We start from the raw sequence: 12,572 nt of genomic DNA, 5'->3' as shown, positions 1-12,572 counted from the left end.
TTCACCTTTGACGGAAACTTCTACTTGTTTTTTAGAGTCTGCAACTTGTGTTTTAGTCTGAGTTGTTTCATCTTCAACCTTTTGCTCTTCAGGTTTAGAATCTTCACCTTTGACGGAAACTTCTACTTGTTTTTTAGAGTCTGCAACTTGTGTTTTAGTCTGAGTTGTTTCATCTTCAACCTTTTGCTCTTCAGGTTTAGAATCTTCACCTTTGACGGAAACTTCTACTTGTTTTTTAGGTTCTGCAACTTGTGCTTTAATCTGGCTTGGTTTATCTTCAACCTTTTTCTCTTCAGTTTTAGGATCTTCTCCTTTGACAGAAACTTCTATCTGTTTTTTGGACTCTGCAACCTGTGTTTCAATCTGACTTGGTTTATCTTCAACCTTTTGCTTTTCAGGTTTAGAATCTTCACCTTTGACGGAAACTTCTACTTGTTTTTTAGAGTCTGCAACTTGTGTTTTAGTCTGAGTTGTTTCATCTTCAACCTTTTGCTCTTCAGGTTTAGAATCTTCACCTTTGACGGAAACTTCTACTTGTTTTTTAGGTTCTGCAACTTGTGCTTTAATCTGGCTTGGTTTATCTTCAACCTTTTTCTCTTCAGTTTTAGGATCTTCTCCTTTGACAGAAACTTCTATCTGTTTTTTGGACTCTGCAACCTGTGTTTCAATCTGACTTGGTTTATCTTCAACCTTTTGCTTTTCAGGTTTAGAATCTTCATCCTTAATAGAGACTTCTTGTTTTTCAGAGTCTACGATCTTCTCTTCAAGTAGAGCTGCTTTTTCTTTAACTTCTTCCGTTCTAGGTTTAGAATCATCAACTTTACGTTCCTCAACGTCTCCTACCTTCTTTTCAACCGTACTTATTTTATCTTCAATATTTTCCGTTTCAGACTTAGGAACGTCAACAGGAACAGTTACAATTTCAGGAATATATTTTGTCTCAGGTGTCATATGTCTTACATGAGTAGGAAGAATACTTACTTCACGAGTGTCTAATTCCAATTCTAACGACATTATACCCGTTCCTTTTCCCTGTCCCTGTTCAATATCAGAAGAAGACTCTTCCGGTCCCGTACCCATCTTTCCTTTCTCTTGCACAATTTCACCTTCACTCTCTACCACTAACTCACCTGAATCTTTCGATTCTACACTTGCAGCTTCTCCGACAATCTTAACTTCCTCCTTAACCCTCATCCTATCCGTCTTACCCTCAACTTCGTGCTTAGATTTATCCTGCATAACTTTCGCGTCCTGTTCTTTCTCGAAATTATCCAACTCCCTCTCGTCTCTCGCGCTTCCTACAGATTTCGGAGTTCCAGAACGACCTCTCCTCCTATCCTGAACGCTACCGAACAGAATCGGCTGATCGTCTTTAACAAGATCGTCAAGATATACCGTGTAATCGGAAATTGATTTGTCAACGTCTGCTAACGTATCTAATGCTTTCCAGGGGATACCAACAGCTGAATCATCCGATACCCTAGCATATTCGGTGGTTGTTAGGCTACTCTCTACTGTTTCAGGACGCAGGGTGATTAATTCAGTGGGTTTGGAGCCTACGACCTTGGATGAGGGAATACTTTCTAAGTTCTCTACGATTTTTTCGATCGATGGCTTTGCTTCGACAGGTTCAGGCACGCTGCTGGTCACCGTGGTAACCGTTTTCTCTAATGAAGATGATTCTGTGGTTGGTGAAACAGTGGCTGAAACGTTTGCAGTTTTCTCGTTCTTTGAAAGAAGAGAATCTTCTTCTGTACTTGGATTTTCAATCAGTTCTTGCGAGCGAGATTCTGAATCGTCAGACTTTGTCAGTGAAATTTTCTCGATTTCAATTGGTTTTTTAACGTGGCCTTGCTTTTTATTCTGAGACTCTATCAGTGGAGTTACGAGTTTTAATGATGGTGTTTCCATTGATTTTTCAGATTCTTCGATTGGTTTCGTGTCTGTGCTAGGTTTTTCAGTGACTATCGCTTGTTCTAGTTGTGGAGGTTCGACCACGATTTTGTCTTTGCTCTCCTGTTTCTTCTTCTTTCTCTTGTCAGACTTCGGTGTGCTTGGTTGACTGGACTTGGGTTCTTCTTTCGGCTCGATCGCAGAAATGGGTGTGGTATTTTCGGTGACAGCTTTTTCCTTTGATTTCCCTTTCTTGGACTTTGATGGTGTTCCTGGAACTTCTTGGATTTCCGGTCTATCGGTTTTCGGTACTTCAGGCAGAAGAATTCCTTCTTTCTTTTTCACGTCGCTAGTTTCAACTTTCTCAGGTTCTTCCGGTTTCTTTACAGTTTCTTCCGCCTTTTTGTCTACAAATATTTCGACGCATTCTGTAGATTTTTCTCCAGTAATACTCTTCTCGATATTAGGTTGTGCTTCAATCTTCTCTGTTACAATATTTTCTTCCTTCTGATTTTCCGCTTGGATCGCAGTAATTTTTTCTTCAACTCCGGTAATTCTCGTTTCTTCTATAGATATCAGTTTGCCATCGTTATCGATTTTACCATTCTTTTCTTCTAATTTAGCCTCTTCTACTGCTTCTTTTCCTTTAGGTTTCTCCTTTTCTTCCACAGGCAACGCAGACTTTGAATCTTCTTCTTTCTTTGCTTTTGTCGGTGACTTAGACTTCTTTCGTCTTTTCTTATCAGATTGTCCTTTACTTGGCGTGACAGGTTCAGTTTTTAATTCCTTTTTCGATCGTTCCGTGACAATTTCTTCCTCTTTAATTGATTTCTCTTCGATAACTTGCTTATCGATGATCTTCTTTTCTTCTTTTTCAGCCATCTTTATCGCTTCAGGCGCAGGCTTCTGACTAACATCGGGTTCTTTCTTCGATTTCTTTCCCTTCGATTTCGTCTGTTTTTCCAATTCAACTACCTTTTTCGGTTCCTCCTTCTGTACAGAATCTGGCTTCGATTCTTTCTTCAAATTCTTAGTCTCAACCATTTGTTCTTCACCAGATTTATTCTGTTTCTTCTCTCGTTTATTCGTTGATTTTTCGTCTGCATTTTCCTGCACCACTGTTTCTGGTTTCGACTCATCACCTTTGCTAATCTCCATCGTAGATTCCATTACGCGAACCAACGCGCTAATTACCATTTTCTGTTCTTCTTTAATATCTGTTTTCGGTTCTACTTCCGATACCGTATCCTCCTTCTTCTGTTCTTTTGTATCATCCTCCTTCCCTTTCTTTTTCTCAGCCACTTTCTTATCTTTGTCGTCTTTTGGAGTTTTTACGTTAACTTCTGCTTCAACTTCTTGCTTTTCACCTAATTTCACATCCTTTGTTACTTCTGATTTCTCTTCGGATTTCTTTTGTTTCGACTGTTCTACTTTCTTGTCTTCTTTCTGTTGGCTCTGTTTTTTCGGTGTCTGGACTTTAGAAGTCTCCTGTTCGTTGCCTTGTTTCTGTTTCTTATTCTTTTTCGATTTCTCCTGTTCTTTCATTGGCTCTTTCTCTTTAGGCTCGCTTTGCACTTTGTTCCTAAGTTCAACTTTAGTTTCAGGCGTTTTGTCTGATTTTACAGGCTTCGTAGCCTTTGTGTCTTCTTTCTTTATCTGCTCCAAATTTTGAACATTTTCAACTGAATCTGGTTTTACGTGTTTCTGTTTCGGAGTCTCTACTTTATCTTCATCAGTTGTCTTCTTAATTTGCTCTGACCCCGCGTCAACCTTCGTGGGTTTGGTATCTTTATTAGATTTGTCCTTCGCTGTACCAGCTTGTTCCTTACCCTTTTGCTTCTTTTTACACGGTTTCTCTTCCTTCGCGTCCACTTTCTTCGTTTCACTCGAATCCATCTTCGCTTCAGATCTCTTCTCAGGTTCGTTCTTTCGACTTTCAACCTTCGTTGCTTTCTCTTCGGAAGCTTTAACGTCATCCTTCGCGATCCTTTTCCCAGAATCTTTCTCCTCTTTGTTCTCTTTCGCATCGTCTTTCGATTTAACCTGTTCTTTCGCGTTAGACTGACTTACTCCAGTCTCCGATTCATCTTTAATCTTCTCCATCTTCGATTTACCCTGTTTCTTCTTTTCGTTAGATTTCACGTTCTTCTTTTCACTTTCTTCTTTGGATTTTTCCACCGTAGCTTGAACCGTATCTTTCTTAGCCTGTTCCCTCGACTTATCCCTCTTTTTATGCTTATCCATATCCTCGATCTCCTTCAGGGCCTTCTCTATCTCGTCGTCCACCTTCTCCGGCTTCTTCTTCTTCGCCTTTCGTTTCTTCTCCTGAGACCTGCTCCTCTGTTGAACATCAACCTCCTTCTCCTCCTGAACGTCCTTTTCATCCTGCTTGTGATCTTCCATCTTTTTCGTTTCTTCAGCATCTATTCTCTTTTCTGGTTTAACATCGTCCACTTGTTCCTTTCTAATCTCAACCTTGACACTCTTCGGAGTTACCTTCGGAGAAGCCGTCAAATCTTCCACGGTAATTTCATCTTTGAATTCGAATACTTGTTTCTGTTGTTCCGTACTGGTCCTGACTTTCTCTTTCTGAGGTTTCTGAAATACTTCTGAAGCCTTTGGTTGCTCTGGTCCTCTGCGAGCCCTCTTCTCAGGAATCTTCGTCTTTGGCGACTCCTGGTGAGTCTTTCTCGTCTCCCTTCTCCTCGATATATCCCACGTATTTGCTGACTTGCCTACGGTCGATTCTCGAATCTGTCTAGCTTCCTGAGGAGGACTCGACTCGTGCACAGAGGACGTCGCCGAGTTCACTGGCGAGCGTGAACGCTCTTTCGCCTGTTTTGAGATCAAAGTCACCGTTGTCGATGATTGACTACTTGTAGTCGATGTCGGTTTAGAACTGAGACCCTGCGATAAAATTTGGGCGTACGAGAATGTCTTGCTCTCGCTTGAGGTAGTACTTTTCGTCTTAATAGGTGTACTTTCTGCAACTGGCGTAGAAACTTGTTGTACAGGTTGCTCGATAGGCTGCTGCATAGACTGTTCTGGTTCTACTGGTTTTTCTGGTTCAGAAACTTCTTCCGCTTGAACAGCAGGTTGCGCAGCAGCTTGAATATTTGACTGAACGACAGGCTCGATATCCACAGGTTGTTGAGCTCTTGAAGGTAAACACTTCTCTTCGACGTTCTGCACAACTACAGGAGTAGTCTTTGGAGGGATCTTGAATTTGGTTTGATGCGGATGCCTTTGTGGATGCTTCTGCAACTGATTTTGCTGATAAATCTCTGGTTCAGGGATGTAGCTAGGCTGCGCCACGTACGGCTCCGATGGGAAGGCCATCTGACTTTCGGTGTAATGAGGAAGAGCCATTTGCTGAGGCGGTGCAGCTGGCATGTAGACATAGGAACTTACTGGATAGGCGATCTGAGACCCGATGAAACCAACCAATTCAGGAATAGCCGGATGAATATAGTTGTAGACCTCTGGAACTTGTTGCGTTGCAACTGGCGGTCTTGCGACATTTTCGTAACTTTTCTCATTCAATAAAACGTACTCGTCCATGCTTTCGTCCGTCCAACTGGTTTGTGTTTCGCTCGGTTCCTCAGAAGTTTTCACAGGAGACTCGACTTCAGGTACAACTTCGTGCACGACCTCGGCAGGCTGCTGTTGGTAGCTCTCCACTGCTACGTCTTCGCTTGGTTGTTCCATAAAAGCATTTTCAGCCGTTGCCCCTTCCTTTACTTCCACTTTGGCCACCTCGAATTCCATCTTCTCCGTCTGAACAGTTTCTACGGAAGATTCCTCGACCACAGTCTCTGCGACTTCTCTACCAACTACGTGAGCATCTTTGCCAGTCTCCACCGAAGGGCTGCGAGAATTCTGTCTGTTTCCACGAAGAATATCCGCGTAGGAAGTTGATCCAGGCATCCAAATGGGACTGGCGGATCTTCCTCTTCTCTCCACCTTAGGGGCCAGTGTATTCTTAAGTACAAACGGGTCCTTCCTCTGTTCCACTACCGATCTAGAAGCGTCTGATCCAGAAATTTCATTGTCAGCCTCCGCGGACGAATTTCTTTCAGGAGATTCCCTAATAGGTCCTCGAACGTCCTTTCGCACAGAACCAGATCTTCTAGACTGATTTCTCAATCTAGAGTCCACCGAATCTACTTTAGAGACGCGTCTTCTAACCTCGGTTCTTACTTCAGGCTCCTTCTGCTCGTTCTGCTCTTCAGGTCTTGACTGTTCTTCTTTCATCTTCGTCTCCGCTATTGCAGCATTTGCTGGAGTATTGTCGCCAGTTGGTTCGATAGCAGGTTGCTTCTGGGCTTCCATTGTTCTTGACAGTTGCACGGTAGGTTTGAGCACTTGAATCGAAAGGGGCACCGAAGAAACCTCGTCTCGGGGATTTCTAAAGGGGCTAGAACCCCTGGAGCTCGGACTTGTCCGACCTGCGGCGATGTCCGCGTACGAGATCTGATTGACGATCCTTGTCTCGTTGCTCTGTACATAGTACGGGTCCACGGCGTATATTTGATCCAGCACTATCTTCACGCGTTGCTTCCAATCGTCCATCCTTTGCTGCAGGCTCTGCTTTATCCGCCACGGAGGAACAGCCAAGGCACAACAATGGAATACACATACGTCAATTTTTCTGGGACATTTTTCTATTTTTTTTTTTTTTTTTGTGTTGTTTTGCATTTTTTTGATTGTTTGATTTTTGTGGCAGGGGTGAACCAGATAAGATGTTAAGTCGGTATGGAAATAATGGGAGATCGGGGTGGTTCTCTGTTAAATAATGTGGTCAGGGGCGCGATTAAGGGGTTGTTGGAAGATTAGAATTCCCTTTTATCGGAGAGTTTTAGTATTATATGCGTGTATGCTAGATTAACGTTATGATCAGCGGTGGTGTAGCTCGCGAAGAAATACAAGATTGCTTGGCGATAAAGAGGGCTCTTTATTCTCTCTTTTAAAACAGTATACTGGTAATTGGTTTTGTTACTTTTTTTTTTCTTTTATATGAACGCAACTCTGCTCTCTATGCCTGAACGAATAACACGTTTTAGGAAAAGTTTGCTCGATATAATGTAATATAGACAATATACGTATACATACATACATTCATATATATAATATAAAGTTCGCTAAAAAAGATCCTGAGGTATTAAAAATCGATCGGTTTCCATTCCGTGGACGAGGACGAACGTCGACATTTTTACACGATAGGTCGAAGACTTCAGGATTCTTTGAAGCTCGAAGAATTCGAATCTCTTCGATTCTGTCGTCAATTTGGTGTCGACGTATCCTTCGCTCCGGATATAGTGCGCGGAATTGAACCGGGTGAGAAAAGAACGCGAGGAACGACACTAATAGCTGTCAAAATCGTGATCACGTAGAATCGCGAGAACGTTGGACGATCTCAATCGACTCTAAACGACCAAACTGGTCATGGATCTAACGGTTCTGGATCGGGCTTGCCACGTTGCACGAGGATCTTCGATCTCTCGGTACGCGCCTGGATTTTGCTCTGCAACGACTTGATCTTCTCCCGACAGATCTATACGAACGAGCAGAGCAAACGAAGAAACAACAACACGCCGAGCGATCGAGCGAGATGGACGATAAATCGTGAACAAAATTTCGATCGAAAGAGAAGAGAGACAGAGATCCGAGAAACCAAAGAAAGGTGAGAACAAAGGAGAGACGATTAATAATCGTGTAGACGCCGCAGAACCCCAGAAGACGACGATGGCGAAGCAGAAACGATGGTCAGAAACGAAACGAAGAAGGCGGGATGTGGAACGTGAAACGGAGGATGGATTTTTGTATTTTTATAGGAGAGGCGGGAAAAGGTACAGCAAACAAAATGTTCGTAAATCAAATAGCCGATGCGATGGATTAAAGACAAGTTAAACAAGAAAAAAGAGCGAACACAATGTGAAGTTAAATGAAAAAGAACAAGAAAGAGAAATGAAACGAATGAACATAAGAGAAATTATCGAGGTAAGTTCGACTGGTCTTTCGAAGCGTTGACTTGTGTTCGCTATGTTCTCACAAGTCTCGGCGCGCGTTTTGGAGGTCACTTGATTTTCTTGCGTAATACATCTTTTTTTTCACGTATAGATCGCGTTCGTTGTCGATGTTCGAGTTTCTCGACACGACAGGACGAACGCTCGCGTTGCGTATACAGTCAAATCGTAACGTACAAGTTCAGCTGAGCGCTACTTTCGTGAACGACAGAAACTCGATCGAAAAAGCCTACTGTGAAACGGTGTGTGAAACAGACATTTCTGTGTGTGGTGGACGAAACGTTGCAAGACAATCGTTCGTTTCGTTTTTTTTTTACACATACTGATGCGACTTTTACATATCTTTGTGCGACTATTACAATTTTTCCTTCATATTCTATTTACTCTATGAATATAAGTATATATATATATGTAATATATATAGAGTGCGGTGCAATTCGAAAAGATTCAGAATTGCGTTATTCTTGTAACACTCATTGATACATAGATAGTATAGACAAGTGAGAGACGGCGAGAAAAGAAAAGTACAAATAAGATAGAAACACGTGACGTTATACAAAGAAAAGAGAAAACAAGCAAAATCAAGTAAACCCCATCACGAAACAACATATAGGTGTGTCATTAAGAGTATGGTGATGTATACATGGATCATGAGATACGTATAGAAAGTAGAGAAACAGACGAATAAACGCAGAGACGTGCGTGAACAGTGATGTATGACCGATTGATCTCTCAGTTACAAAAAGAACAGGTGAGATAAAACCTTAGTCAAGAGCATGATACCAACCAATACCGCGTAACAGATGTACCACCACGATGATTAAGCATGCGAATACACGAACTCGATATTGATCGTTCAATCGCTATCTTGACGAAAGAACGATCGATATATTTGTATTAAAATTTCAACGAGAGCACGTGAATTATATTTTTCTTTCAATATAAATTCGCAATTTTTGAAATAATGGAATCAGCATGATGTTATTACAGATTAACTTATTTTTTCGAGAGAGATGTGAAGAAGTAGTAAGAAGAGAGAGAGAGAGAGACAGAGAGACAGAGTTAAAGAAAGTGAGAGAAAGATGTGAATAGATGTTTAGCGATTGTTATATATGTTTCATGTTATTAACAGATGTTATATTGTTAAGCATTGGTGAATTGTTTAAGAAAAGCTTTGGAGTGGAAGGAGAAATAATTGTAATGATGCGTATGAAATGAAAATAAGGATATTGGCATGGAGAAATTTAAACGGAAACACCTTGATTGAAATTATAATCAGAAAAAGGTACGTCGACCTCTGTCTCTTCAAAATGGATTATCAAAATGTTTCCAAATTCCGATTGGTATAATTCTGATATGGATGTTACAAATTTATATTGGCCACTTCGCGTTAATCTATTTAACTATATTTTAATAATAGAAATGAAAATATACGTGGAATTCACAAATATCCGTAGCCAATAAAAATCTTATTTTACCCTGACGCGGTTAAGGAATTAATGTTGGCTCGATCGACGGTTAATTGTTAGTCACTTGAGAAATTAATATTTTGAGAACAGGCATGGTGTCTCGAGAGCAGATGCCGGAGAGAAGTCCGTGATTTACCGATGAAAAACTACCCCCGACCACGAATTTAATACATATACGAATAAAAAAAAAAAAAGTAAAGAAGAAACAACTCGTTTCAATGGGAGAGATTCGAAAAGTACGCGATTATTATCCTGGTGGTGGTCTTCAGTTGGTATCGAGCAGATGCAAAAAATCAACTTGCTGCTTTAGCGCATTTGTGCAGGTGGTAAAAAGGTGGGATCAAGACAAACCTACCTGTTGCTCCTGTAACGCCTTCTCCTTATCGGCGGACAGATACGTCGGGCTCAGTATTGTCCTTAGTTGTTGCTCCACCTGCATAATCTGTTGCCTCAACTGTTGTATCTCCTAGAACGACAAACGGACGTCAGCCGTATTCTTTTGGGCGTCATTGAAACGATTGCTGATCCCCTTTATTTCTAGAAAACCCGCTACTATGATTCTACGCATACAGGTAATCTTTTTTTTTTTATGATTGTAGATAGGGGAATAGTGTCGAAGATAGTTCAATGGTATAGCACATGTATTTCTTTGAAGTTTCACCTTTCTGTAGGATAAATCCGTAGGAATTATATGCAATTCTTCATCGGTGTAACAGTGCACTTGTAACATGGGACTGTACAATCCTTTTATACACGTAATTACATTCTTCTTATAGCAATACGCTTGCAGAATGCAATTACATTTTTCTTTTTTTTTACAAGGACACCGATGCATCTGAACAGAGTGCAATCGAATTTTCCATAGTGCAACAAATGCAACTATGCACCTCGAAACACCATCTACGTAAGAAGGTAACGCGTCAGAAAAATAAGCTTTGCTATACCCTTTAACCGTTTCACCACCATTATTTCATTTTTTCCATTGATCCTATCTGTTCGACTTACTTCAAACTGTGATAAAACTTCCTATATTCCGATTAAACTTCTCCATTGCCTACGTATAAAGCTAATTTCCCATTCCTTAAATAATAAATAATAAAGCTAATTCCCTAAAATTCTAACCGGATCAGCAATCAAGTTTCAAAAGAATACAGCTCCAGTCTAGAGCAACAAAAAAAAAAAAAAAACAATCCTCTGAGCAATTCTAACCTGTTGGTATTGATCAATCTGAGCTAGACAAGCCTCTAATGCCGTAGTCTGTTCTCTCACATTGGTATTAAGATTGTCTAGCTCGGCCAACAGCTCGTCAACCGTTTCGCCGATTCGACTATCGCCACCAATCCCAGATCGGAAGTGAACCTGAAGTTTCTCCATCGACATACCAATTTTCGTTTTCTGTATCGCGATATCGCTCAGCATTTTTTCCCTTATACTATGTTGATCCCGTAATGGTTTCTTTTTGTTCTGCGGCGACTCGAGACTCTGTTTCGCTTTCTCGATCCACGTTCTCACTTCCTTCATCTTTCGCTCGCACTGCTCCCATTCTTCGCTAGTTTCTTGCAGCAGCGCGTTCTGAAACGAATAGTTTGAAACGATGTTCATCTTACGCACGTTCTTTCCGCCCCTAACTAAATAAGATTCGCTGATCGATCGAGAAAAACCAACCCTTTCCAACAGTTGACCCTCTACTTGGACTTTAGCTTCTTCAGCTTCGAGTAGTTTCTCGGGCAAGTCGCCCACGCTGCAAACCTGACCGATACTCTCCAGCTCCTTACCCATATCACTGAGATTCTTGTTGATCTGTTTGCAGCTTTTTACGGCTGTCTGCAAACCCACCCCGAAGATTAATAGAACGAACGGTTGACAGAAAGATAGATACGAATAGCGAACCGTGATTTCTCCATTCGTGGAACGAAATGCAAAGGAACGTGGGTTTTCGAAGAACTCTAGGTCTGCATAGCACGTATAGTCTGCATCGCTGTTACAATTGAAGCTTTCCGGTTGTATGTCGCGTCCAATAGGAATTACACTTGGAAGTTATAGTTTTGAAATATTGCTTTTTCAAGAATCGAATATTACAGTAATATAGCGGTAATTGTGGCCATTTGCAACGACTACAAAAAGTATATCTTTAACGAAGCGTATCTACATTTTATTTCCAGTAATATCAAACCTTTGTAGTCATACGAAAGTACTACTGAGTAATAAGAAATTTAACATACTTGGACCTAATTAATTGGTATGTAAATATACTAAATGCAATGGTGTGTCAACGTTCTTTGTAACCAGTGTGCATATATTAACCGTTCGACGATAGACAGTAGAAAATTTAAGGGATGCTTCTATGCAACAAAGTCGGACGAAGGGATCGAGCAAAGGCCAATCCCAAGAAAAGACCGAAAATAAATTCTAACTTGAGAAACCCACGTTTTCCTGGCTTTCTCCACTAGTCGAAAGGATCACGGTTCGATAGACGTGTTTCGGACGTACCGAATACTCGTGCAGCCTCTGCCTAGCCTGCACAAGGGTGCTGAGCTTCAATGGCTCGACTAGGAACTGTCTCTTTTCCTCGGTCCATGCCTTAACGGCCTCGTACAACGTCAAAAATCTCTGCCAAGCGTCAATGGTATCAGCTACCACTTGCTTCCTCTCGTCCAGCCAGTTCCTAACTTGGTTCAACTGTTCAGTGACATTGTGAACGGTGCTGTCGATCAACTGTTTCTCAGTATCGTCCCTCGTATTCTCCGCAATGGTACGGCCGTTTCTCGTTAATCGTTCGAGCTTGTCGGTGATCGTGCCCAACTCGTCTTGCACCTGTTTCAATTGTTCCTTTAGAGGGGCAGGCTCGATGGATCTGTCTTGCACCTTCAATTCAGCTTGTCTGATCCACGTTTGAACCTCGTCGAGATCGGTTAAGTAATCCGACCTGACGGTTCTAGCCCGTTTCTGTTCCCTCTGTTTCTCCTCCATCGCTTGCGCCGTCGCTTCAGCGCAAAGTTCAAGGGCTGTCAGGTGTTGAGCAAGATCACTAGGGACCAGCTGCTGGCTAGCTTGGTACCGCGCCTTAGTGCTTCCTGAGAACTTTTTCGTGCTGTCGAGGAGCTGCTCGACAGCCCAGCGTAGCTCGTCAAGCTCCTCCTCGGTCGCGTCCTGATCCGGACCGAAGACGTAAAGGTTCGAGGCG

The 12,572-nt window shown here is 41.8% G+C and overlaps 3 protein-coding genes across 4 annotated transcripts in view; all 3 read right to left on the bottom strand.

Annotated features, from left to right (window-relative positions):
• LOC117151710 (titin-like) overlaps positions 1–3,648 on the bottom strand; it is a gene marked incomplete at its 5' end in the record, with an annotated part of 44,246 nt that extends 40,598 nt beyond the window's left edge. The window contains 1 exon segment of the mRNA XM_033320921.1: positions 79–3,648. Coding sequence (XP_033176812.1) covers positions 79–3,648 — 3,570 coding nt within the window.
• A 10-nt stretch (positions 3,649–3,658) lies between these two features.
• On the bottom strand, positions 3,659–6,465 carry LOC117151713 (neurofilament heavy polypeptide-like). The gene is made up of 2 exons (XM_033320951.1): positions 4,050–6,465; positions 3,659–3,663 (listed from the first exon to the last, which is right to left on the bottom strand). Exons 1-2 carry the CDS (start codon positions 6,463–6,465, stop codon positions 3,659–3,661), a joined length of 2,421 nt encoding a protein of 806 aa, XP_033176842.1.
• A 362-nt stretch (positions 6,466–6,827) lies between these two features.
• Positions 6,828–12,572, bottom strand: part of LOC100742267 (nesprin-1) — a 63,653-nt gene continuing 57,908 nt past the window's right edge. For both annotated transcript variants that reach the window (XM_033320920.1, XM_012386060.1), the window contains 5 exons: positions 11,879–12,572; positions 11,054–11,212; positions 10,598–10,960; positions 9,744–9,854; positions 6,828–7,447 (listed from right to left, as the gene is read on the bottom strand). In XM_033320920.1, coding sequence (XP_033176811.1) covers positions 7,337–7,447; positions 9,744–9,854; positions 10,598–10,960; positions 11,054–11,212; positions 11,879–12,572 — 1,438 coding nt within the window. In that variant the 3' untranslated portion in view covers positions 6,828–7,336. The remainder of the gene's footprint in view (positions 7,448–9,743; positions 9,855–10,597; positions 10,961–11,053; positions 11,213–11,878) is intronic.

The sequence above is a fragment of the Bombus impatiens genome, unplaced genomic scaffold, assembly GCF_000188095.3.
Source record: "Bombus impatiens unplaced genomic scaffold, BIMP_2.2 scf_0377, whole genome shotgun sequence".
Classification (NCBI taxonomy): domain Eukaryota; kingdom Metazoa; phylum Arthropoda; class Insecta; order Hymenoptera; family Apidae; genus Bombus; species Bombus impatiens.
The sequence above is the reverse complement of the archived record's forward strand: the minus strand, read 5'-3'. Positions and strand labels throughout refer to the sequence as shown.

Bases quoted from the DNA above. Each gene is read 5' to 3' on its own strand.
- LOC117151713 (XM_033320951.1), bottom strand. From the start codon at position 6,465: ATGGACGATTGGAAGCAACGCGTGAAGATAGTGCTGGATCAAATATAC.